The following is a 27,274-nucleotide window of genomic DNA, read 5'->3' on the forward strand; positions in this document are numbered from 1 at the left end:
CCACAGTTAATTCCCGATTTACCACGAAAATCGTCTGTAGCTGCATTTAGATTGGCAACAGGCCATGATTGTTTGGCCAAACACCTGCATAGAATTGGAATATATCAGTCCCCTAACTGTCCATTGTGCAACTCAAACCAAGAAATGGATTCGGAACACCTCAAAATCTGTGCTTCAGTGGCTGGTCATGATAATATCTTTGAAAAATATTGGAGTGCAAGAGGTCAAATGACTTTATTGTCAAACGCCTGGCATTAGAAAACAACAACAACATATTTTATATGTACTCGTATTGTCTTCCAGTATGTTCGTGAGTCAGGTTTAACTGCTTTTGAAACAGCCTGTACCTATGAATATCCGATTTGTTTACAAATAAAAATGCAAGATAAAGAGCATTACCCAGTTTCATATAGTTCATATAGTTTAGTAAACTTACTAAACTCCCTCTCTTTACTGATATATAAGTATTATTGGAATGTTGAAAAGATTTTCTTTTGAACTTTCATTGTGGAAGTCTTTTATGATTGAAATTACTCTCTTTGTCACAGGTGATTGAAACAGCATTCACTGCTTTGAAGTCCAGTACAACAGATCCATTCTACCGCCGTCAGTGTTGGGAAGTAATTCGATGCTTTTTGGTTGCATCAATAAATCTTGATGATGATAAAACAAAGATGCAACAGCTCTTCTCGCATCCTAGGTATTTTGTTATATTAATTTAATATATTCATACGTATAATTATTTTACTGTTTCAGATTTTATAAATAAACGTTTACTATGTAGATCACCTGAGAGATAATTCTTCTAATTGTGACATTTTATAACTTCAGAACTTATAAGCAGTAAGTTCAGTTTAGATGCTTTTACTGCATCATATTACCAAACACACCTTGATTTTCTGTGGTTCATTATATGTGGTGTAGTCAGAAAGTTTCAGGATTAATGAAATAAAAAGGAATGCCTTATCCCTTCATTTAATGACTGTTATGTCCTTCAAAGTACTTCTCTTGTGCAGCTGTGCAACTTGTGTTTGTGTTTTTTTTAACATCCCAGTGTGTGTGTGTGTTTTTTTTTATCAAGAATTTCTCAAATTAATGTTGTCCTTTGAACACTTTTTAAAGTTGTGGAAACAGAAAAAAGTCGCAAGAACAAGGTCAGGTGGGTATGGGAATGAGGAACAATGGTAATTTTATTTTTGGTCTGGAAGAGCAGAGAGAGACAAGACTTTGTGGTTTGGGCATTGCCATGATGGAGCAAAAATCCTGTCTCTCACATAAGCATCTCAAAAGTCCTTGTAATAAACGAGGTTTTTGTAGAATGAATTCCTGATGAACAAATCCCTCTCACTCAAAGAAAATAATGAATAATGAGGATGCTCTCTACATTACTCCTAATTTCGGTTTTCGAGATTGTAGGCTTTTCCGTTCAGTGGATCATTGCTTAGTTTCATAATGCTTCAACTAGTATGTCATGAATTTGTGTTGCAGTTTTTCCAAGTTTGAATCAAAATTTCATGCACATATACTGCTCTTGCAAAGTGTTTATTTTCACATTGATGTAAAGTAGCATTGACACAGCATTAAATGAAGGTTCACAGATCAGAACATATCACAGTTCAGCAAGCGAATATGTGTACCAATAGCAGTACTATTCTGTAAGAGAATATATAACAAATTTTGAAGGAGAAGTTACTGCTATTTATATATCTTTACAAAACCTCTTACATAAATTAAATAAATTCCAAAATGCTGTCATGTTATCAGATTCAAGAGCAGCCATACAAGCTATAATCTCACAGCAGCCTACAAAAGGGGCTAAAATTCAGGATTGTAAGAAAATGATCTATTACTAACTAAACTACAGAAAAACTGTCGTAGGTAGTTTACAATGAATTCCTTCCAACTGTGATACAAAGGGAAATTAAAGAAGAGACTTTTTGGCTAAAAAGGGCACTGAAATTTTACAACCATTTAATAAGGGACTTCCATTTTATTTTGTAAAACCAACTAATCGAAAGTAAATTCTGATCTTCTCAAAAACAATACAATTCCAATAGAGCAAAAACCTGGGAAATTTTATTGACTAACCCCGAGATAATCCCTCATGGGCTACGTAAATCTGCTGTTGTGAGGTTATCAAGTTAATAATAGAGCATGATTGTTTGGCAAGCCATCTGAACAGGATAAGAATTTCCCATACATCCGCTTGTGTATTGTGCGATGCAAATGAAGAGATGAACATAGAACACGTCAAAAGATGCACAACATTACTACAAGAAGATGATATTGTACAAAAGTACTGGCGTGCAAGATGGCAAATGACTTAATATTATTGTCAAGTACCTATGCATTGGACCAACAGTAACAACAACATAGTATTATGCAGCTAGTCCCAGAACTTAACGACTACACCACTTATTTATCAATTTTTTATGGCTGCTTCTAGTCTCTTCAGGAAAGTAAGCAAGTAGGCCACAACTGTCTTTGTTAGTGCTCACCAATTTCGATCTTAATTCTAAATGACCTGTGTAATTTACAATGTCATATCATTATATTAAACATTAAATAATACTAATTCATTATATCAAACGATAAACTGAAAAAAGACCTGTCTTTTTAGAGTGACTAGCTGAGCAGTGGAAGGATGCAGATTTGATTGCGTGCAGTAATGTACGATGTTTTCTTTGCTATATCTTCTATAACTGCTTTGGAGCACGTTCAAGCTATATGAAGAGTATTAAATGTTCCTTTTGCCTTTTATAATTGAGAGTCCTTTTCATACCATGATAAAAGAAATCACATGTATTGTCCTCTCTTCTATAGATTATAGCCTTTACCTCTCTATCATGCAGATCAATCAGTCAAATACTAACACAATTTGTGCAAATACTAAATGGAACTATACAGAATGAACCATAAGTAATGTCATTAATTTCAGGGAGTTATTCTTTGAGACATTTCAAACAAAAAGTTTAATATAATTTTGCTCGTTTTTGCTTCCTTTTCACGATAAAAATTGTTTTATATGAAACATTTCATAACTTGTTTTGAGAGAGCCATTGATTCAATTCTCAATATGCTCAGTCAGTTTAAGAGATTAGTGCATTATAATAATAATGAATGATTGAAAGAATTTTAGTTTTGTCTTTTATATGTGTAGAAATTTTATGCAAACAAAAGTCAATTATTCATTTTGCAAAGGAATTGTACTGCTTTCAAAAGAAAAAGTGGCCTCTCTCTAGAAACTAAATTCCATTTGGGTATCTCCACTACAATTCGGAGACAGACAATGTTACATGTTGTTGGATCACGTTGCCTAATATCTATAGTTATAATTAATGTTCTCCATGTTACTATGATAGCATAATGGTAGCATTTTAGGCTGGTATTCATGAGATCGTGCATTCAAACACAACCTAGTGCGTTTTATGTTTTATTGTCTTTAAGAGAGAGAGAAAATATAATTGCTCTTGTCTCTTTTATGACTGTTTCAGTAATTAACATCAGATTCATGAATGTATTATGCCATGACTTTATCATTATTTATTATGACATTAAGGTTGCAAATGGAAAGAAAGAAAGATTATTTTCTCAACAGAAATGTCTTTCGTGGCATAAATGAAACAAACTTACTGCCATCTGCCTTAGAAAATTCAAACAATTAAACGTTCAAAAAACAAAACAAAAAGCCACAATTCAATATTTAGTCCATCTTCCATCTGGATCTCCCCTTGCAGTCAAGTGGGCATGGAATTGACTAGTCTTTTTAAATAGCAACTGTTCTCAATCACGGCATCCCAGGCATCCTGGACGAGCTTCCACAAATCATCAGGACATCTTGGAGAGGGATTGGGCCAATATTTCCGCATATGCTTCTTTACTTGTGCCCCCGTAGCTCAGTCGAAAGAATGACCAAATTTAGATGTCAACATCTCAGATTCAACTCCTTTTCATTTTATTGTGTTACAGGATAGTATAATATAATAATATAAGAACAAACTAACACTAGTATTATGCAACTATATTATTTCAAATCTAACATTACATTTATAATACTTATATTGCTAAAAACGATAACAGAATACAAATGATAACTTGAATATTATTTATATTGCTAAAGATCGATATCAAAATAAAATGATAACTTGAATATTATTTACATTGCTAAAAAATTATAACAGAGTATAAATGATAACTTGAATATTGTTATATTACTAAAGAACGATAACAGAATGTAAATGATAACTTGAATATTATTTACATTTCTAAAGAATGACTACAAAATATAAATGATAACTTCAATATTATTTATATTGCTAAAGAACGATAACAGAATACAAATGATAACTTGAACAAGGCTCGAACTCACAACCTTCGAATCATTTATTGAACACACAACAGCTCCTCTACGAGATGCAGATGTGAATGACTTCTATTTAAACATCTTAGTTTCAAAACAGCTTCTATAAGTGTATGCATCATGTATCTTCATCGTTATCCGAAGTGGACTTACAAAATATTTGCTTTTCATGAGTCCGGCCACTTTTTTTTTTTTGACAGCTGTACAGTGTTACATTTGTTTGGATCAAATTTCTGCACATTTAAAGGATAAAACTAAAATTCCTTCAATCATGTATTATCATAATACACTGCTCTCTTAAATTGACTGAGCATATTGGGAATAAAATCAATATTTTTCCCAAAACACACTATAAAATGTTTCATATAAAATAATTTTTATCTCGAAAAGGAAGCAAAAACGAGCAAAATTGTATTAAAACTTTTTTGTTTGAATTATCTTAAAGAATAACTCCCTGAAATTAATTACATTACTTATGGTTTACCTTATATATGTTCCCATTCCCATTATTTGTCTATTATAAACTAGGAAATATCATGATTAGTTTCTTATTTATTTGTTTATTTATGTATTTATTTATTTATTTATTTTTTACAGCTTTGATGATCCGCATGTGAAGATATCTCCAATCCAAGGTATTCCATACAAGCTGCAGGATAAGCAGGCCAGAGCAACACATCAAATGGCAGTCACAGGCAAGTATCATGGTTTTTAACATTTTTTAACATTATTTAAGTTCATCACCTGTAATATTACATTTTAATAATGGAGATGTCCTGTACATCATTAATTTTAAATAGTACTCATCATCAATAGCTACGTATGTGACATTGAGATATTGTATAACTCTGCCTGAGGATGCCTGAATAGGCGAAAACGTTCGCAATTTTGTAATTCATGTATATAAACTTAATGACTATAAAATAAGTCATTATTTTACTTTGATTTGTCATTGACTGAGTAATAAAATATATTATATTGTATTCATTTATAGAAATTGACAATCTGAATATTCCATCATGCTTTCTAAGTTAATGAATGTGAGTCACACAAATATTTATAAGAGATATCTCAATTGTAAAATTAAACTTCATAATACGATAGCTAATATTTGGTTTAATCGTAAATGCTTAGAAAACAAAGTCATTCCCAAATACGCCACAATTGGAATAAAATCAAAAACAAAAACTGCAATTAAGACTAAAACAACTGCACAAATAAATTGGATCAAAAATGAGATCAGGTTTTTATATAAAAAGAAAGAAAACGTAAACATACAGTTATATGAACTTTATTTAATAATTTCAAAGACCTTTGGACAGACATGGCCTCTTGTCGACCTAGAAATTAATGAAAAGATCCATTCACTAATGGAAAATAAATACAATAATTAGAATAAGAAATTAGAAAGCCTTACAAATAAAGTTGAAATTAAACATGATATTGAACAACAGAATCCAAAACCCAACAGGACAATTAATTTAACCGATGTAGAATTCACACAGGAAGAAACTAACATTTTGAATCTAGGTTACAAATATAATTTTCCTCAACCCAATATAAACCAGACATTAGATACGTTAATAATTGAAACTGAAACCATAATACAAAATTGTGCTCACCCAAACAAAGATTTTCTCAGACATCAAACCGCAAAGTTAATAAAAGATTATAAAAACAGTTCCAAAACCAAAAAACAATTCAAAAAAGCCAAACAAATAAAACGTAAATTAAATAACTTACAGAAAAAATTTAATGATAATAATTTAGTCCAAGTAAAAGCTGATAAATCCAATGCTGTAGTAATTTTAGATAAAGAACAATATTGCAAAAAAACTTTAGAATTTTTTGAGAAAAATCAAACCATTGAAATTAAAAATGATCCCACAGATAATTATCAAAAAGAAATTAGAACCGCTTTGAAAACAATGCCAGATATTATCCCACCTAATGAAATCTTTAAATATATTAACCAAAATCCAAAAATTCCATCTATAAAAACCTTACCCAAGACACATAAAAACCCCATAACAATGAGACCAGTAGTTAATTGCATAAATTGTCCAAATTATAAAATATGCAAATTTCTCCAACGTTTTCTAAAATCTGCCTTGAAATTACAACATTTATACACAATAAAAAATTCCAATCAATTGATTAACAAACTTCAAAATTTCAAGATTACAAAAAATACTAAAATGTTATCATTAGATATTGAAAATTTATATACTAATATTCCCATAAAAGAAACTCTTGACATAATAGAGAAAAAACTACTTAAAAACAATATACAAAAAACCACAATAGAAAAAATAATTAAACTATTACACATTGTAACCAAACAGAATTATTTCCAGTTTAATAATAAAATATATACACAACAAAAAGGATTAGCTATGGGCAACCCATTATCCGGTTTACTTGCCGAAACATTTATTCAAGATATTGAAGATAAAGAAGTCAATAATATTCTAAAAACACACAATATTAAATTTTACAATAGATACGTAGATGATACTTTAATAATTTATGAAAGCCAACAAATCAATAAACAAATATTAGAATCTTTCAATAATTTGCATAATAACCTAAAATTCACACAAGAAATTGAAGTTAATAATATGATTCAATTTTTTAGACATTATGATAAAAAAACATAAAAATAAATTAGAATTTAATATTTACAGAAAACCTGGAATTACTAACCTTAGTATCCCCGTAAATTCAGAACATCCTACTGCACATAAATTAAGTAACTTCAATTACATGATTAATAGATTAATACAATTTCCACTAAGTAAAAACAACTATAAGAAAGAATATAATAAAATAATACAGATAGCCAACGAAAATGGCTATAGTACTAATTTGATTAAAAAACTAATAAACAAGAATAAAAGGAAAAAAGAACTAAGTAATATATCTACATTAACAAAACAAAACAAGACCAACAAAAAATACTTCAGCTTAACATATAATAAATATATATCTAGCAAATTAGCTAACTTTTTTAAAAAGAAAATATTTCCATAGCGCACAAACCAACTAATAAACTCAATAACAATTTAAACAATAGACTTCAAGAAGTTAACAAACTCCATAATAATGGTATTTACAGATTGGAATGTTTTACATGTAAAGAAAAATATATAGGACAAACCAAAAGAAATTTCAAAATTAGATACAATGAGCACATTTCTGATTTCAAACATAATCGTAAGAAATCTACATATGCATCTCATCTGATAGATACTGGACATGAATTAGGCCCAGCAAATAAAACCTTAAAAATATTAAAATCAGGAATAGAAACTAAATTGATAAATTCTGCAGAAGAATATTACATTGCTAAACAGATTCAAATAGAGAACAGCATTCTTAATGAAAATTTAACCCAAATCCGAAATCCCCTGTACAACCTCTAACCCCGTCACCACACAATATCCTTCCGCGTAGTTGTTTACACGAATACACACTCCCCCCACGTCATACCAGTTACAATCCTAATAGCAGCAGGTCGTCTCACGTCTACGTAAGTACGTCCAATTAATTTTTCAAATTCTTCTAAATTTGATATTATTATTATTTCATTACAGATAATTTACATTAAACACAGGATGTTTATAGTAATCCATACTGTTGCTAACTATGCAGTTATCATATTTTAAACGATGTGAGTACTTTTAAATATCCAATCCGATTACAAATTACATTTGATAATTCCCATTTCTATTCAATTTTTTATATATTTCAGATACATTCACCACTCATTGGACTGAACAAGTGTTCCACATATTATGAAGTTTAATTACTACATGGTTTTTAACATTTTTTAACATTATTTAAGTTCATTACCTGTAATATTACATTTTAATAATGGAAATGTCCTGTACATCATTAATTTTAAATAGTACTCATCACCAATAGCTACGTATGTGACATTGAGATATTGTATAACTCTGCCTGAGGATGTCTGAATAGGCGAAAACGTTCGCGATTTTGTAATTCATGTATATAAACTTAATGACTATAAAATAAGTCATTATTTTACTTTGATTTGTCATTGACTGAGTAATAAAATATATTATATTGTATTCATTTATAGTATTTACTGTTAATAACATCAGACTCCAAAAATGTACAGACTCTCATCAGTTCAGTAGCAGGCTTTCAAATTCAACAAAGTGTCATCATGGTGCAAAAATGAAGGAAAAACATATTACGAGACGCGTCCAGAAAGTAAGTTTCCCTAGGTCGTCAACATAAAGAAAACTAAATTCCATGGACAAACATTATTGTAGCACAGTGATTCCCAAACTGTGGAGTCGCGACCCCTTTGGAGGATTGTGTAAAAAGCTTGGGGGAGGTCGCGAGATGATTTACAAAACTGGTCTACACTCTGCAAAAAGTGTAATTTCAATATTCCAGCAATGGGTTAAATTTCAGTTTTTTCTTTCTATTCTTTTGAAATTTTTTTGTCAGTTTGGATGCAACTGTTTAAAAAATTATTCAGTAATCATATATGACTACTGTAATTGTTTTTTGAGTACTATACTGAGAAAACTGTTGTTTAAAATTGTGCATGTCAACAAAAATAAACTCTGTATTTGCCATATAATACGTAGGTAAATTATCTACAAGTCCCCTATTAAAGTGAAACGAATCAAATTTCTTTTTGTCAAGTAATATCGATTAGAAATCGAATACCTTTATAAGTTTGTTGGAAACAGAGAGGTCAAGTATCATTTTAGATTTTTATTGAACTATTACTGCAGTGTGACAGCTGTAATTTGAAATATTATAAATTATGTTTGCCTAATGTTTCATGTCGATGTTGCAACATAATATATTTCTATTTTGTTCATTCTTTGGGCGATATCCACTGGTCTTGAGTAAAATTATCGTTGTTTTTCGATGTTACAGGGATTTGTATTTTTTAATGGGGTTAAGTACCAGTACAGTATGGTATGCAATATTAGTGGGGGGGGGGGGGCGCAATAAAAGTCTCTCCCAAAAGTGGGTCGCACCTTCGAAAAGTTTGGGAGCCACTGTTGTAGCAGATACAGCAACTGTTGCACTATTTTTCCACATAATCACACCAGAATTGAGACATTTGTCATATTATGGGATCAACTTATGTAATCCTGTGTCATAGAAGTCTGCCACCTGTGTGACAGCTGCCTGCAACTCTGCATCACAGTGATACACGTGATGCTGACCAGACAGGAATTTCTTTAAGTGCAAGAAAAGATGGTAATCACTAGGGGCGAGATCCGGGCTGTAGAGTGGATGATAACATCTGCACTGAGCATCCCATGCCACTTGTTCTGAATGGCCCTTCGCAAATTCTGCAGTGTTGCATAGTAACTCTCAGCATTCACCGTCTCACCTCTGGCCAGGAACTCAGAATGCTCTTTCTGTCCGAGAAGACCGTGCACAACACTTTTCACATCAACAAAGTCTGCTTGAATTTGGTTATGGTCAGAGATTCACTGTGACGCCAATGCATTGACTGCTGTTTGGTTTCTGGGATAAAGTATGCAACCCACCTTTCATCACCTGTGATGGTCCAGTCCAGAAACTCGTCATCATCATGGTACCACTCCCAAAATGTCAATGCTGATCCCGTGTACTTTGTTTTGTGTTTGGGTGTCAGTTGCTTTGGCACCCACCTGGCATACATTTTCTTAAACAGCAGGTGTTTTGTGACAGTTCCGTGCAATATAGAGCAGGAAATCTGTGGAAATGGCTGCTGAGTTCCGTAATCGTGAAGCGACTGTTCTCCACAATGCTCTGCCACACTTGCTCAACAAGATCGTCCGTGGCGAGGGATGGCTGCCCACTGCACTCCACATCATACACATTCTGCTGACCTTCTGAAAATTACCTACATCAGCGATGCACCATCTGCTTGCTTGTAATGTCCGGCCCATACACTTGACACAGTTGATGGATTTCGATCATTGCCATGTTCTGTGTGTTGAAAAATGTTATCACAGAACGAACCTTGCAATCAGTGGGGGATGGAATTAGAGCTGCCATCTTCATTCGCTATACTGGTGCTACTATGAGGAATCAGGCAGTGTCAGACTCTAGCCTCTCGTGTGCGTGATAGAGTAATGACGTGGCATTGGTATGCACCAGGTGACACTAATATTTCATTTATGGAAGATGTTAAGTGGGATTTAGGCAGAATTAATTATGTTTTAACAAGCCATTTTAACAACAAATTATGTTTTCATCACCAATTATTAATGAAATGTTTTCATTGATGAGCAATTTAACTGTTGGAAATTAAAGACTCGAATTTATTGCTTCGTAAATTAACACAACATTGAGGAAAAATGAATATAAAGAATACTGTAGCTGAATTCCACCTACTTATTTGATATTGTAATTTTATTTCCACTCAACAATAGGATTTTATTCTCCCAACAATAATTCCTTTCTACAATTCACTTTAAACGCTCTCGTCAACAATAGGTTTTTCACTCAACACAGGATTCGTTATAGCACTCCACTGACGGCAATGACAATTTACTTGGACTATTACGAACAACAATGAACTGTTAATCTTAACTAATATTTACAAAGCACTATTTACAAATCAGAACTATCAGTTCTCAGTTCTTCTATCTCAGTCACTCGAGTTCACAGTATCTCGAACCACAGACCTTCAGACTGTACTCGAACTCAGGTCCCTCCAATTGCGATCCACTGCACTCGAACTCAGGCCTTCAGATGCTGACGCAGTTGTGGACGCACACTCGAGTCGAACTCCGGTACACAAGGCTTGCTCTGTTCACTGGCTTACTGACTGAACTAATCATGAATGACACACACGCTCCTTCGCGTCCGTAATTTATAACTAGACATCGGATTTTTAGGCACTAAAAATTTCAGTTTTAGGCGCCTAAAATAAGCTCAAAATTTGTAAAATTAGGCTCTATTTTAATGAAAATAGGCATTTTAGGCACATCAAGGTATCATACTTAGTTCTTTCACTGAAATTTTTAGTTATACACTAAAATACGCACAAAAAGTATGTTTAAACATTAAAAAAGAATACTATATTATATTTATAAACAGAGCTGCACAAATTTAATATATTGAAACTAATGAAATAATGATTATTGATATCAATATTATTCATTTTAAGTTATTGAAATTCAGTTCCATGCTCAGACTCTATTATAATTATCTGCACAGTACACCACCAGAATTTTCTCTAAATTCTCCACAGTTAACCTTTGCCTTTTGTCACTGAGAATCATTCTGAAAGCAGAAAAACTTCTTTCAACCGAAACTGATGTAAGAGGCGCAAATTTTAAATTAGGTACAATAGAAACATCAATACTTACTGGAACATTTACACTTTCCCCCGATATCACTCTTGATACTTTTTCCAACAATGAAAATCCTACATTTTTATTTAATACGTTGTCCCACTTGTTTTTAACTTTTTTCCCAGTTTCGCCCAAAGCAGAATGTATGTTCACTTGAGCTTCCTTTACTATTGCTATTTGGCTACAAAGAGATTGTTTTTCACGTTCTAATTGTTCAATGCTTGCAGGTATGAAAGAAAAGTTTGATGTTATGTAGGCAATATCGTTTTTCACTCGTGAGTCATTCAGACAATCTTTCACTGCTTTCACACACGCTGCACTATCAGTTTCAGGTAATTTATCAATAACTGTGACCACTTCTTTAAAATACTTAGAATAATACACCACTGACTGAATCCAGGTTCCCCATCGTGTAACAACCGGCTGAGGTGGGAGTAGGATATCTGGAAAGTTCTCTCTGAATATTGAAATCCTGGATGGGGCTTTACAAAAACATTTTTTTGTGTTAGAAATAAACGAATTGACAAGAGGAAATTCATTTTGGATTGTTTCAGAAACCCTGTGAAGGCCATGTGCTAGACAGGTTACATGCGTGAGGTTAGGATAAAATGTTTTAAGAAGTGGAGCTGCAGCAACCATATTTGAGGCAGCATCAGTACAAAACAACAGAACTTTGGAATCGTCTATATTACCTGAGTATAAAGACTGTAGGCCTTTATTTACAAAATAAGCAATGGCTTGGCTATTCACTTTCGAAAGTTCCTTAACACATACGAGGTGTGGAATCGAAGGTCCATCAGGACTAAGTTTTCCTACTACCATATTTGCTATATACCTATTCATAGGATCTGAGGTTTCATCCACAGAGACCCATATGTAAGAATCACTTATATCCTCCCGAATGGAAGCTAAAGTTTCATTGTATATTCTGTCTAAGTAATTTTTTCTTAGGGTCGACTCGGATGGGATATTTTGTTTGCAGTATTTTTGTAAAAACTATCTTAAAACCGGATTTTCAATTGCATTCCAGGGAATGTTAGCAGCAACAAACGCTCTGGTTAAATCAGCATAGAAATTGCTGCTGAGATTGGATGAAGTAGGCTGTGTTAGTAAAGTTTGTTGCAGTTGATTTTTCTGCTGAGCTTTAGCCTTATGAGCCGCTCCTTGCACATGCTGCTTTAGGTGGCACTTCTTTTCTTGCGAAATATAAAAATGTAAAGTAAACTGAATTAAAATAAAATCCTAATTGTTGTATTGCCGTATTTCTATCACAAAGTTAGTGGATTCGAACAATCAAAATTTTAATGACCTGCAAATACTTTAACTATCGGAATTTAAAAGGTTAAAGTGTAGTGGTCTTAAAAAGAATTATACCTCAGGATAGCTCAGTCAATGTATAAATATTATAGGCCTACTCATTAAAATTAATATAATTTATATATTTCAACTATTGTTATATACCTGTTTGCTACAAATCTTGCAGAATATTATTTTTCCATCATAAGTGAATTCTGAATATTCTGTTAGCCATTGCCGGATCAATGTAGATTTTGCACTTATATTTTTCGGCATTATCGCGTTAAACTTCACAGGAAAACGTCCTACCGCTCAAAACTTCTCAACACAAATAAGGTGAGGGAAAGAGCAACTGTTAACGAGCATTCAAATGAACCGTTGTTATTGAGATTCAATTGGACAAAAATACAAAGTTCCACTTATTGTTGCATTTCCTGGTAGTGTTAACACTAGGAGGGCCATTCTTTTAAATATTTTGTAACGGTTTACCCTACTAATTCGCAGTTTTACGACTTTTCATAAATATTTCAAAAACACTCTTTCTCCAAAAATTGTGATTTTATGACACTCTGAAGGGCAGTACAGCTAATCGGTTTCAGACCGAAAACAGTCATTTATATAGTATAGTATATCTCTGAATCGGTAGCGGCACATGTTGTGATTGTTGCCTGCTTCAAAACTAAGGTTGGTTCTTTGTCGGCATTTATGCCTCCAAACATGTTAAATTCGGTGAAATCTATTGCGAGTGTCGTGAGATTCAAAACATTTTGTTTCCTTTATCAATGGTTTCATGGCCGGTGTGAAGCAAACTTTCCACTTTTTAAATGCCTTAAATTTCGCAGTGAATGCATGTATAAATTATAAAAAGTAAGAGTAAAATGCGAAACTTTACAGTGAGTTAGGCATTTTTAGGCGAATATTAACAAATTAGGCTTTAATAACCGTTTTAGGGCATTTTAGGGCACTATAAAACTCTTTGATACCTTTCAATTTCCATGAAACACAAATATTAATAATTATTTTTACTTTTCTCCTAAAGAAACAAAATAGGCATTTGCCCTAGAATCCGATGTCTGTTTATAACCACAGCAACGTAACCGAGAGACTTCGAATTCGCGATTTTTCCACTTTGACGGGCTTCTGGAAGAGTCGGGAAGGTCCGTCCCCCCTACTCCGCACGCAGTAGTTGCGTGCGCACTCTCCCCTCAGTGCTCTGTGAAGCCCGCGCGATCTGCTTTCTTGCGGGACGCTGGTCGTGAGTTCGAATCTCACGTCGCTGTCACATTGCTCCCTCCTTAGGACTGCTCGTCCTGGACAGTCCCTTGGTAGGCTGCTAATTCGGTCCAGATGCACCACCATCATCTTCCCTCGAGGTTGTCGCTGGATGGGGTACACCACGTCGTTGATCCGGGTCACCACGCGGTATGGTCCATCCCAGGCACGCTGCAGCTTTGGTGATTTCCCTTTGGTCCTGGTAGGTCGATACAGCCACACCAGGTCGCCCTCCTGGAATCCTGCAGAGTTGGCTAATCTGTCGTAGCGCACTTTCATCCTGTCGCTGGCCATCTTGAGGTGCTCTCTGGCCAGTTGGTGGACTCCATTCAACTTCTCGGTGAGTTCTGCCACATAGTCAGTTGCTGGCTGGTCGGCGCTGGGTGGCGTGCCAAACAGCAGATCACAGGGCAGGCACAGCTCTCTCCCGAAGACCATGTTTGCCGGTGTCATCCCTGTTGTATCGTGGACCGAAGCTCTGTAGGCCAAGAGGAACAGTGGGACTCTGGCATCCCAGTCTCGCTGATGGTTTGACACCACCTTCCGCAGGTGCTCCTCCACGGTTTTGATGTTGCGTTCCACCATGCCATCGGACTGTGGGTGGAGGGGAGTGGTCCTGGTTTTATGCACTCCCAGACGCTCGAGTAATTCTCCCATCAGGTTGGATTCGAAGTTGCGCCCCTGATCGCTATGCAATTCCCGGGGCACCCCGAATCGGCAGATGAAGTTGTCAAGCAGCGCATCGGCCACCGTCGAAGCCTCTTGGTTGGGAATCGCATACACCTCTGGCCATTTTGTGAAATAATCCATGGCGACTAGCAGGTAGCGGTTCCCGCGATCCGTGACTGGGAACGGTCCAGCAACGTCGATGGCGATCCTCTCAAAAGGAGCTCCCACGTTGTACTGCTGCATGGCTCCCCTGTTGCGTGTCCTTGGTCCGCGACTGGCTGCACAGGTATCGCATCTTCGGCACCATTGTTCCGTGTCGGTCCTCTGATGCAACCAATAGAACCTCTGCCTTAACTTGTCCAGCGTCTTGTTGGCTCCCAGGTGGCCTCCAGTCACTCCAGCATGAGTCTCCTCCAGCACTTCCTTCACCTTGCTCCTGGGCAGGACAAGTTCTATGCGTGTCCTTCCATCGGCCGACTCCCAAATCCTCTTCAGGATACCGTCCTTGACAGTGAAGGATTCCCACTGGGCCCAATAGCTCTTGTAAGTGGTGCTACGGTTGGCGATATCGGCCCATACTGGTCTTTGGCCAGACTCCACATCACGTAGTAGCTGTCCAATGTTTGGGTCCTCCAGTTGCTCCCTCCTTATGGCGGCGTTATCCTATCCTGGGCTCGGCTGGGCGGCAATTGCTCGGACTGCGTGGGCGCCATCCCGCTCTTCTACTTTCAGGCAGTGTTTACAGCCATCCGGGCACGGACGTCGTGATAGGGCATCAGCGTTGGAATGTTTCTTCCCTTGTCGGTGTTCAGAGGTGAAGTTGTACTCCTGCAGACGTTGAACCCAACGGGCGGTCTGCCCCTCCAGATTCTTGAAGCCCAATAGCCAGGTGAGTGCAGAATGGTCTGTCCTCAGATGGAATTCCTGGCCATACAAATATTTGTGGAAATGCTTCAGGGCTTCTACAATGGCAAGAAGTTCTCTACGCGTCACACAGTAGTTTCTCTCAGCCTTGGATAGTGTTCGGCTAAAGTAGGCAATCACCCTCTCTTGCCCGTCCTGTTCCTGAGAGAGTACTCCACCGATGCCTACGTTGCTAGCGTCCGTGTCGAGCGTGAACTTCCTTCCAGGGATGGGATATCCCAGTACAGGAGCAGTGCAGAGCGCCTCTTTCAGTGACTGGAAGGATGACTCCGCCTCATCCGTCCACTAGAATTGTCGTTTCTCCTCGGTCAGCTGGGTTAGAGGCTTAGTGATGTTGGCGTACCCAGCTACGAACCTTCTGTAATAAGTGCAGAGGCCGAGAAAGCGGCGCAACTCCTGCTTGTCCCTCGGTCTCGGCCATCCTCTGACAGCTTGTAGCTTCTCCGGGTCCATGGCCACTCCTTTGGTCCCTACTACGTGCCCCAAGTAGCTGACCTTCTTCTGGAACAGATGACATTTCTTCGGGTTCAACTTCAGCCTGGCTTGTCGCAGTCTCTCGAACACTTTCCTCAGGTTCGACAGCTGTTCGCCGAATGTCTTGCCGACCACGATGACGTCATCAAGGTACAGCAAACAGGTGTCGTATGTCAGGCCTCTCATTACGGACTCCATTAGTCTCTGGAATGTAGCCGGGGCGTTACAGAGGCCGAATGGCATAACGGTGAACTGCCATAGTCTCTGGCCTGTAGAGAATGCCGTTTTCTCCTTGTCCTCAGGATGTAGTGCCACCTGCCAGTATCCTGACTTGAGATCCAACGTCGAGAACCACTCTGCTCCGGCCAGGGTGTCCAAGGTGTCGTCAATTCGTGGAAGGGGAAAGCAGTCTTTCCTGGTGACGTCATTCAGTCTTCTGTAGTCCACGCAGAAACGCAGGTCCCCATTCTTCTTCTTCACCAGCACTACAGGTGATGACCAAGGGCTGTCGGATTCCTCGATGACCCCTCTTGCTTTCATGCCCTCCAGTTGGCTGTCAATCTCCCTCTGTTTAGCTAGAGGGACGCGTCGAGGAGGTTGTCTGATTGGGCGAGCATTTCCGGTGTCGATGTGGTACTGAACTTACTCCGTTCTCCTGTAGTCGTTTTCGGACAGACTGAACACATCTTGAAATTCCGTCAGTAGATCGTGGACTTGTCTTCTTTCTCCTTTGCTTAAATTCGCCGGCAATTCTCGAGCCAGCTCTTTCAGTGATGGGTCTAGATCCGGACGTGGTCGGTGACACTCCTCGTTATCTGCCAGAGACATCACAGACACCACCGGCTCGACGTTACCTAGTACAGTTCCACTAGGCACCTCCTTGTCCCGATTGGTGACATTCAGGACCCTCACCGGTACCACCTTCTGATTCGGGAGTAGGGATCTGGCCACATAAACCCCATCTATCGGAGTTGTTTGCGAATCGATGAGCAGGTTTCTCTTAGGTTGTCTGTCCAGTCTTGCCGTCACCACCATCTCGCAGCCTGCTGGGATTGTCACTTGATTCTCCGAGGTGAGTCTGCTGGCCATGGGTTGGTCTTCGACGTCCCTCAGGAACACTTCATCCTGACCAAAACGCAGGATACGGCGCCTGACGTCCACCGTTGCATCGAAGATCCGCATGGCGTCGAGTCCCAGGATGACGTCTTCAGTGATGTTGGCGACGAACACCCACATCTCCAGTCTCCTCTTTCCCAAGGTCAAATCCAGGAAAACCTCTTTCTGGATGGGCAGGCTCTCGCCCGAGGCAGTATGTAGCTCATATCGGCGCAGTGGCGTCCTCCCAGGTAGGCCATGCACGACTTCCGGTCTGGCGATGGTGAGCGATGGTGTCTACCAGTACTCAGCATGGGCGGCCTCTTATCCATCCGTCAGCAATCAGCCCATCGTCGCATCTTCTGTTAACCGTCTTCAAGATCAGTCGAGGGGATGGTGATGACGGCGCCGACGTGCCCCTCGTCGCATCGGCCCCTTTTAGTTTTCCTGTTTGTGACCAGATCGGTCACAGTCCCTCCTCAGGTGTCCAGGCTCACCGCAGGACCAGCAGGTGGGCACTCCTCGTCTTCGTCGCTCGGGTGATTTCGGTTGACGTTCCTCGACGTCGGCCACCGCGACGCTCCTAATCCGGTGCGATGCCGAGACGTTCGCCGTCAACTTGGCTGCCTCCATCCTGAGGGCCGCCGCCAGAGCTGCGTTGATGGTGCGATGCTTTGCTAAGAGTAGCTGTTGTCTTATTTCCGGGTCTCGAACTCCGCTGCCGAAGGTGTAGGCCGCCTCTCCAGCGATGAAATCATTAGGTAGGCCCCTGAGGGCCTTATGGGCCAGTTGTTCCACTGCCATCGCGAATTCTTGTAGGGACTCGCCTGACTGTTGGACCCTCGTTTTTAGTTGGGTCCTAAATGCTGCAGCAAGTTGATGGTCACCATAACGTCCCTCCAGGGCCGCCATTATCTCAGCGGCTGTCCCATCTTCTGGAACGCTGTGAAGAATCTCCGACGCCTGTCCCTGAAGCGCGGCCAGCAGCTGAGTAGTTTTCTCTGCCGGCGTCCACCCATTGTGCTCTGCGATGGCCTCGAACTGGCGACGGAATATCGCCCAAGACGTCGTACCGTCGAACTTCGGCGTCTTGACGTTGTAATGTCTGGCTGAGGGCGATGGTTCCACATGGCCACTACATGAGGTCCTCAATTCTGTCGTCGATCTTTCCACGGCCCGTTGAACTTCCTCGGCAATTATCTGTTTCTGTTCTCTAGCCTGGCGATCCACCAACGCGAGGATGTGCTTGTTTTCTTCAGCATGTCGGTCCATTAACGCGAGTATGTGCTTGTTTTCCTCAGCGTGTTTGTCCATCACCTCGCTCGTCTGCTCTTGACGACGCTCGAGATCGCGGATTTTGCCGTCGAAATGGTCTACATCCTGTCTCAACTCGGCTACTGTCTCGTTTATAGTTGTAAAATTCTGGTTTAGTTTGTCCAAATCGGCCTTAAGTTCGTCTTTTACGATGGCGACAATTCCATCTACGTGGGCCGAAACGCTTTCAATTTGCGTAGTGACGTCATTTTTCACTCCGTTTATGTCGCCTTTCACTCTGCTTATGTCGCCTTTCACTTCACTTATGTCACTTTTCATCTCTGTTTTCACATCACTTATGTCACTTTTCATCTCCGTTTTCACATCACTTATGTCGTTCTTAACCTCACTGATGTGCTTGTTCATGTCGTTCATGTTATCTTTTACTTCACTAATGTGCATGTTCATTTCTGCTTTCATTTCTGCGATGGCTTGCAGGATCTGCTGTAGGTTCTCCATTGTCGATAATGTCCCGATTCTGACACCAATGTAAATTTTATTTCCACTCAACAATAGGATTTTATTCTCCCAACAATAATTCCTTTCTACAATTCACTTTAAACGCTCTCGTCAACAATAGGTTTTTCACTCAACACAGGATTCGTTATAGCACTCCACTGACGGCAATGACAATTTACTTGGACTATTACGAACAACAATGAACTGTTAATCTTAACTAATATTTACAAAGCACTATTTACAAATCAGAACTATCAGTTCTCAGTTCTTCTATCTCAGTCACTCGAGTTCACAGTATCTCGAACCACAGACCTTCAGACTGTACTCGAACTCAGGTCCCTCCAATTGCGATCCACTGCACTCGAACTCAGGCCTTCAGATGCTGACGCAGTTGCGGACGCACACTCGAGTCGAACTCCGGTACACAAGGCTTGCTCTGTTCACTGACTTACTGACTGAACTAATCATGAATGACACACACGCTCCTTCGCGTCCGTAATTTATAACCACAGCAACGTAACCGAGAGACTTCGAATTCGCGATTTTTCCACTTCGACGGGCTTCTGGAAGAGTCGGGAAGGTCCGTCCCCCCTACTCCGCACGCAGTAGTTGCGTGCGCACTCTCCCCTCAGTGCTCTGTGAAGCCCGCGCGATCTGCTTTCTTGCGGGACGCTGGTCGTGAGTTCGAATCTCACGTCGCTGTCACAATATCATTGTTTGGCAGAGGATCTAATTTACTTGGATTTAGGTGCGAACAACAAATCCAGTCTGAAGAACTTTGTGTCCTTCACCAGGATTTTTTTTAATAAAAACTGAAAAAATACCATTGGAATATAATAGGAATGGGACACTTATCACTAAATTTCACCTCTTTTTTCCTGAAAGTTTGCGACTGAAAACATTAAGGGAAGAATGATGTCATCTTCCTATCAGGGGATTTAGGCTAAGTGGCCTGTTCTGCTCTTATGCCATTTTTTCTTCGGTCTTCCTATTCTTCTTTTGCATGTTTCTCAGTAGTTATTCTGTGAATATGTTCTTCTATAATAATGTGTGTTTGTCTAATGTTTACCCACTTCACTCGCATGCTTTGGGTTCCACATATTGCGGATCGATGGGAGGACTGTGACCCATTTTCAAATTGCACACGACTTCGATGGGCCACATTATGCATGATGTGTACCTGTGAAGAGTTATGTCGTGTGCTAGGATGAATGTGTAAGTGCAGTGTAGGGAATGGATGAAGATGATGATGGTGAGGAAGGAAGAAGGGAAAACCTGGTGCTAGCACGTAGCCTACTTATATCGAATTTGTTTTGTAATATTATTGATATGTTCTAACATGGAGTTGATTTTCAATTGTTTTAGTATTTCGAAGCTTTCTTCCTTATGGGGTGGGGAACAAGGAATTAAGCAATAAAATACAGTAGAACCAAATCAGGATTTTCTAGAGAGCTTTGAAAAACTAAGAAAGAAGCAGGTGAACTACATATGTTGCAACATATTTAGTGCGGGGAAAAATGTGGATAAGAGCTCATGGCATTAGAATTGTATGGACACAGCTTAAATGCAATGAAAAAGATATGAAATGAAAGTTTTATTTTATATGGGAACTGCAAATAGTGTTATACATAGTTAGGGAAATGATACAAGCAAATTATTTTATGAGAAATGTTTATGCAAAGTGACTTCATTTAAACACAATAATTTATTCTGTTATTGTGAAATTGTTTTTGTTCTTTTTTTTTGTTTTTTCTCCTCCTGCTGCTTAAATCTTTGTTATGAAGTTTTATGTTGCTAGCTGTGAGCTCTTGTAATTGCAAAATGAGAAAATAGAAAATAGAATAGCAACAATCCCTATATAGGGAGGAAGGAAATGCAGTATATTAATTCACATGAATTATGATCATGCCATTACGAGCCAGTTTTGTTACATAACGTTATTGATACAACCAATAATCTATAGCGAATTTTTAGTTTTTCGAGAAAATTACGTGCAACATTGTAGCAGTGCAGTAATAGGGATGTATGCTGCAAAAGTTCCCCTGCAGACAGCGCTAGTGTACTAGCCGGTAAGCGCTTGTCGATCGTCTTTTTTTTCGGCCGCTTTCCGTCTGCTATTCATGTTGTTTATCGTGTACACAGGAGAGAAATAAGTTAATAATTTTAGTTTTTCTATAGGATAAGAGCATATCTGTACATATTTATGACATCAAACATATAATGGACAATATACAGCGCCTCAGTGTCAAGGAATTGAAAGAGGAATTAAAGAAGAGAGGCGCTGAAACTAGTGGAAGGAAGGAAGAATTATTAGAGAGGTAATTTTGCCTAATATAATGTATTATTTTAGTCCCAACGTAACGTACGTTATATATAAATTCATTATTGTATATTATATAGCCAAGTAAAGAAATTTCAGTTTCTTTATGCAATTATTTTCTTCATTTCACGTCACTTAAATGCATATCAGTGCACCACAAAATCATGTGTATTTATCGCGTTCTTTAGCCTGTTCTAATTATTAATTCCACCTATAATAATTTTGTACATCCTAAATACTCGTAGGCCTATATTTTGTTTATTTTCTCTCTCTTTTATAGGTTAAAGTCCTACATAAAACTGCAAATACAGCCATCGGCACCTGCAACTGAAACAGAAGTTCTGCAGTTTCCGAGTGATAGCTTGTTTCAAGATTTAGGAACCAGCCATAAAGACAAAATACTAACTACAAATGTCCATTTAATGGATTACTTTGTGTTTCGTAAGTCAGAAATAGATGGAGCACCTGTCTCAAACTACAGGTCTTTGTGTGATGCAGGCTACAGACTATTTATCGAAAAATTTGTGATGTACATAAAATGTTGTTTAGGATCAAGTGGAGTGTTCATAAGTAGTTGTGTTAAATCTGAATACACAAAACACAAAACCTATGGTATCAAGCTAATGTTAGGGACATCGGGAGAAATTCTAGGTGCTGAATGTGGATGTGTTGCTGGAGCAGGCCCTAAAGCTAGCTGCAAACACATTGCTGCAGTGAGTTATGCCCTAGAACACTTCTCTAAAAGTGGTGTAATTACATGTTTTGAGACTTGTACGCAGAGTCTGCAAACATTCCATCAGCCACCTAGCAAATGTCTTAAACCATCAAGTCCCATGAAAGTAGAAAATTTGCCATTAGGACAAGTTTACCAGGAATCATGCCGTGAAGTTAGAAATGTATTGGGAATTAACCAACAAGGATATCAACATTATGTTGAAAGTTTAATTAAGAGCTCCAGGCATAAACTTACATTTCTCTACGGACTGAAAAATGAAAAGGGTAGTGCCTATGGAGTGGTTCATGACCATTATTATGGGAGCGATCCTTGTTCCTTGTATGCTGAAGAGCTTGTGGTGGTTTCTGATGAGCAAAGAAAAGAAATTGAAGAAAAAACAAAAGAACAGTCAACGCAGGTTCTATGGTTCAAAGAACGAAAATTTCGATTGACTGCCAGCAATTTCGGAAAAATCTGTCATTCAGGAGCACCGAAAGGCCTGGCAAAAGCTATATTCCAAGGAAACAGTTACTGCTCAGACAATATGAGATGGGGGCTCGAAATGGAAGATCTAGCAAGGCAGAGATATTCGGAAATTACAGATCACGTTGTTAAAAAAATGTGGTCTTATTATTCATCCCACAAAACACTATTTGGCTGCATCTTGTGATGGACTTATTGGAGAGGATAGGGTTTTAGAACTTAAAGGGGTACCAAGTCGTGCACATGAGAAGATCTCTGCAAAATTTGTATCTTACCTGGAAGAAAACAGTGATGGAGTAGCTTTGAAAAAAAATCACAATCACTATTTTCAGGTGCAAGGACAGTTATTTGTTACTGGGCGACAGTATTGTAGTTTTGTGGTTTATACTTCAGTTGACATGCTAGTGGTGGACTTAGAGAGAGACGAAATGTTCATTGAGGAAATGGTGACAAAATTAGATTATTTTTACAAAGAATATTTTGTTCCTGTCATTTTAGAGTAGGCCTAATTAGAGATAACGAATTTTGTTTATGATGAATTTTGTTTACTTTGTGTAAATTGTGTAGGTAGTTTGTATATTTTCCAACCAAGAAAATCTTTCAACTTCACTGAAACTTGAATAATTGTCAGTATTGGTTATAATACAGACCAACATTTGTTCAAATTTTGTAGCTCTCCTTACCTATACCCACTACATCATAACCTATATAATTATCACATAAAGAAGTATTTGATTTTGTATATTAATACTTAAGATTGATTTATTGTGATCAGCTGATCACAGAAAACTGTCTTCGTTTCACTCCATTCAATATTCTGATCCTAATACTTAACCTACTAAACAGTTATTTTAACTTACATTGAAAATTACAACCATGTGCCAAGATGTATTAAAAAAGAAAACGACAATAAGAGGTTTCACACAAATATTTTATTTAAAAAAATGATTATAATATGGCTAACTTAAACTTTATTTATAACCATTGTAGTTAGGGGGTCATGATTGATTTTCTGAAATTACATAACCTAAAACACACAAAAATTATTCTGCCAGAAATACATATTTTACTGATGTGAAGCTTTGATTGCAAGATTTTGTATGTCTTGCCGAGGCCTATAGCCCGTTCTATATGTATTCTGTTGGAGGCTATCCTCCTTGTATTAATATTTTCTGATGGAGAAAACTGTTTCTTTCCTTTCAGAAAAGGTGGGATATTCAATGCAACACCTTTAGTGCATAACAAATCTTGAATATTGAACCCTCTGTCTGCCATAACAGAATCCCCTTCTTCCAGGAGATCTAACATTCCAGAACGAATGAATAACTGTCTGTCAGAAATTGCCCCTCCATAGGCATCAGAGATAAAGCAAATGAAACCTGATGGGTTGATACCTATTAAAACTTTCACTGTATTTGTGTTTTTATAGGCAGAAAATGTAGCCTGTTGTGCCGTTGGACTCTTTGGTTTCATTATTGTCACCTCTGTTGCATCTATAATTACTCTAGTTGTGAGATATTTGTTTTTAAATGCTGGGGGATTGTTTTCAAGAACAGTTTCTCTATCAGGCCAGATGTTCAATTCCTTGAATTGACAATACATGAAATTGATCCACACATTGAATATTTTTCCAACAATAGTGTTACGAATGCCAAAATTAAGAGCAAGTTCCATGTCAGATTTGTTTGTTCTCAGTTTCATAACTGTTAGAAAGAAACAGAGTTTCGGTTCAAGGGGAAACACTTGCAGTCTGTACCTATTTTCCCCCAGAGCAGCAAACATCAAGTTAAAATGTTCACAGTCCATAAACCCTGTATAAAGTAGTACAGCATCTGGATTATTCATTATCATTTTAATGTCTAAATTACCTGACAGCTGTGTCTGAGTGCTGTTGTCTCTAGAACAAGAAGGCACAGAAGAATAATTTTCTACACTAGACACACTAACATTAACAATTTCTTCATATACAGCAGCAGGAATAACCTCCTCTTGTTCTAGTCCTGTAGACTCCTCAGTAACACTTGCTGCTTTCCTGGAAAGAGACTTTCTTTCCCTTGTCTTTGGAATACTTGTTTTATTCCAAGGAAATACAGACGGAATAGTGCCCTGTTTCAATCTGGTCCTCACACCTGAAAGAACAGGTAATATTACATTAAAATAAGGTAGGCCTAATAGTACAATATTACTAACTCCATACTATGTTCATTCATTTCACTTACCTAGCAGAGTACTAACGAAATCCTCCTGATTAAAATGCTGGGAACATACTTTAATATTTCTTGTCAGTTTCTTTTCATTTAAGTTTTTACGTCGTATAGCATGAAGCCATGTTTTCCTCAATTTTTTGTTTTGAGGAAATTGGTGATAAGAAAACGGATTCCCTTGATTACTACAAAGCGGAACGCAGCAATAGTCTGGCATAGCAACAATTATTATTTATTTTCCAATAAATTCACCCCAAAACTTTCCAATTTTGCTAAACATACGCTGCATAACCTCAATAATTTAGCAGACAACTTTACGCAAAACAAGTGAATAATGACGTGTGCTTACTGGCTAGCGCAGTGGAGCCATCTATTGGTGGTAGTTCCATACATCCCTATTGAAACCTGTACTTTTTATGGTTAAATTATTGCTAAAACATGGTCATAAGTAGCTTATTGTACACTACCCTATGGATAAATCCCTCTTATTTTTAAACAATTGCATTGAATCTGCAATCAAAATTGTAACACATGGCCTATCTTACCCCCAACCCTGACTTTTTGAAGCTGAAATGTCTGCAAAGGAACGAAATATTGATTACACTTTTTGTTCGTCATAGGAATCATAGTCATCTGAAAAAAAAAAATTAAATAAATAAAATAAAATAAAAAGAAGAAAAAATGTGATATATTACCTACCTCCCTGTATAAGATACAGTAGATTTTAAAATGGCTGTATCTGTGTAAGAAATGTAAATCTTATCTGATTTCATGTATTTCTTTTGTTTCCTATATAATAATAGGAATGTTTGTTGCTGCTGCTATAAAAGAGTTACGTCAGTGTGTGCTGCAGACCATGGTATTCATTGTCAGTCACTACACAATGGTGGCCATATCACAGCAGGCTGGTAAGTGTAATTTCTTCCCTTATAGAATGCATTTAACACATAATTTTGTATTTTCAGATTTTTTTGGAATATCAACATTATATATAAATATATATATATATATGTATATATATAATAGTTAAAGGTATTTATTATTCTCTTTATGTTGAACTCAATTATAAGAGTTTGATCTCATTACGAGGTATAGAATTACTGATGTCATTACAAGGTATAAAATTACTGAATAGTTTGGACTCGAACTTTATTTAATTTTCATGGCACTTCCTTTAAAATAGAGGAGCACAATATTGTATGGGTCTGTGTACTAAAACTTGAGGAAAGAGCTATATTAACAACTCATTTTGTCAGTTCATATATTCATGAATAGAATTTAATTCTTGTTTAAATTATGCTCTGATTACACTGCATTTAATAATACGTATTGAAAGCACATAAAGTTTTGCAATATTTAAACATGGCTTCATAAGGCACGTGAACTATAAAGCATTATCAGAAAATGAATACAGTTAAATCCCCATTTATCATTTTTCAGGTGACAGTTTCTTTTTTACCTTAAATGGAGATTTACACTAAATTTAGGTTTCATTATTTTTCGGTCAGTATACTACACAAATTTTCTAGAAATCCCTCCATATAACATAGACAATATTTGGCAAAATTATAATGCATCAGACCCTGAAAATGTACAGATACGGAATTAAACTTTGAAGTGGGTCTTGACAGAAGTTCACCTGTATATAGGCTTAAGGCCCTAACTCAGCCAGGTAAAATGAAATCCATTATTATTATTATTATTATTATTATTATTATTATTATTATTATTCCTTCCAGTGCATCCTTCAATGTAGGCAGTTTCTTCTCAGCCAGTGACCAACCAATTTCTTTTCCTCTTCCTGATCAGTTTCAGCATCATTCTTTCTTCGTCCACTCTTCAACACAACTTCATCTGTCTGTCCACTTCACATGTTCCATATTCACATTTCAAATGCTTCTATTTGCTTCTCTTCACTTCGTCATAATGTCCACGTTTCTGTCCCATACAGTGCCACACTCCATACAAAGCACTTCACTAATCTCTTCCTTAGTTCTTTTTCAGAGACCCGCAGAAGATGTTCCTTGTTCTATTAAAAGTTTCCTTTGCTTCTGATATCCTCCTTTTGACTTCCTGGCAGCAACTCATGATACTGCTTATAGTACACCCCAAGTTTTTGAAGCTGTCCACTTGCTCTACTGCCTCATTTAGAACCAGTGTATAATAATTTAAATATGGAATTTTTTAGTAGAGATCTCAGTCTTTTACGTTTAGCTTCTAAGATTCAAGAACAACAGCAACTATAACAGAAATAATATTAGAGTAACAAGGGGTAAAAATCCTCAATTTTTAAGATTATTGTTCCTCTGGTCATATTATTAATTATTTTAACCTGTTTTGAGG

The 27,274-nt window shown here is 37.5% G+C and overlaps 2 protein-coding genes across 7 annotated transcripts in view; both read left to right on the top strand.

Moving 5' to 3' along the window:
* Nipped-A (Transcription-associated protein Nipped-A) overlaps window positions 1-27,274 on the top strand; it is a 494,348-nt gene that overhangs the window by 151,893 nt on the left and 315,181 nt on the right. For all 6 annotated transcript variants that reach the window (XM_069825168.1, XM_069825181.1, XM_069825178.1 and 3 more), the window contains exons 18-20: window positions 549-700; window positions 4,958-5,055; window positions 25,735-25,839. In XM_069825168.1, the coding sequence (XP_069681269.1) occupies window positions 549-700; window positions 4,958-5,055; window positions 25,735-25,839 (355 nt within the window). The remainder of the gene's footprint in view (window positions 1-548; window positions 701-4,957; window positions 5,056-25,734; window positions 25,840-27,274) is intronic.
* LOC138699035 (uncharacterized) lies at window positions 21,304-23,051 on the top strand. The gene is made up of 2 exons (XM_069825183.1): window positions 21,304-21,527; window positions 21,810-23,051. Exons 1-2 carry the CDS (start codon window positions 21,430-21,432, stop codon window positions 22,912-22,914), a joined length of 1,203 nt encoding a protein of 400 aa, XP_069681284.1. The 5' UTR covers window positions 21,304-21,429; the 3' UTR covers window positions 22,915-23,051.

Source organism: Periplaneta americana, chromosome 1 (genome assembly GCF_040183065.1).
Source record: "Periplaneta americana isolate PAMFEO1 chromosome 1, P.americana_PAMFEO1_priV1, whole genome shotgun sequence".
Classification (NCBI taxonomy): Eukaryota; Metazoa; Arthropoda; class Insecta; order Blattodea; family Blattidae; genus Periplaneta; species Periplaneta americana.

Coding starts and splice junctions, on each gene's coding strand:
- LOC138699035 (XM_069825183.1), top strand. CDS start 21,430: ATGGACAATATACAGCGCCTCAGTGTCAAGGAATTGAAAGAGGAATTA. Junction 21,528..21,809: donor AAGGAAGAATTATTAGAGAG/GTAATTTTGCCT, acceptor TCTCTTTTATAG/GTTAAAGTCCTACATAAAAC.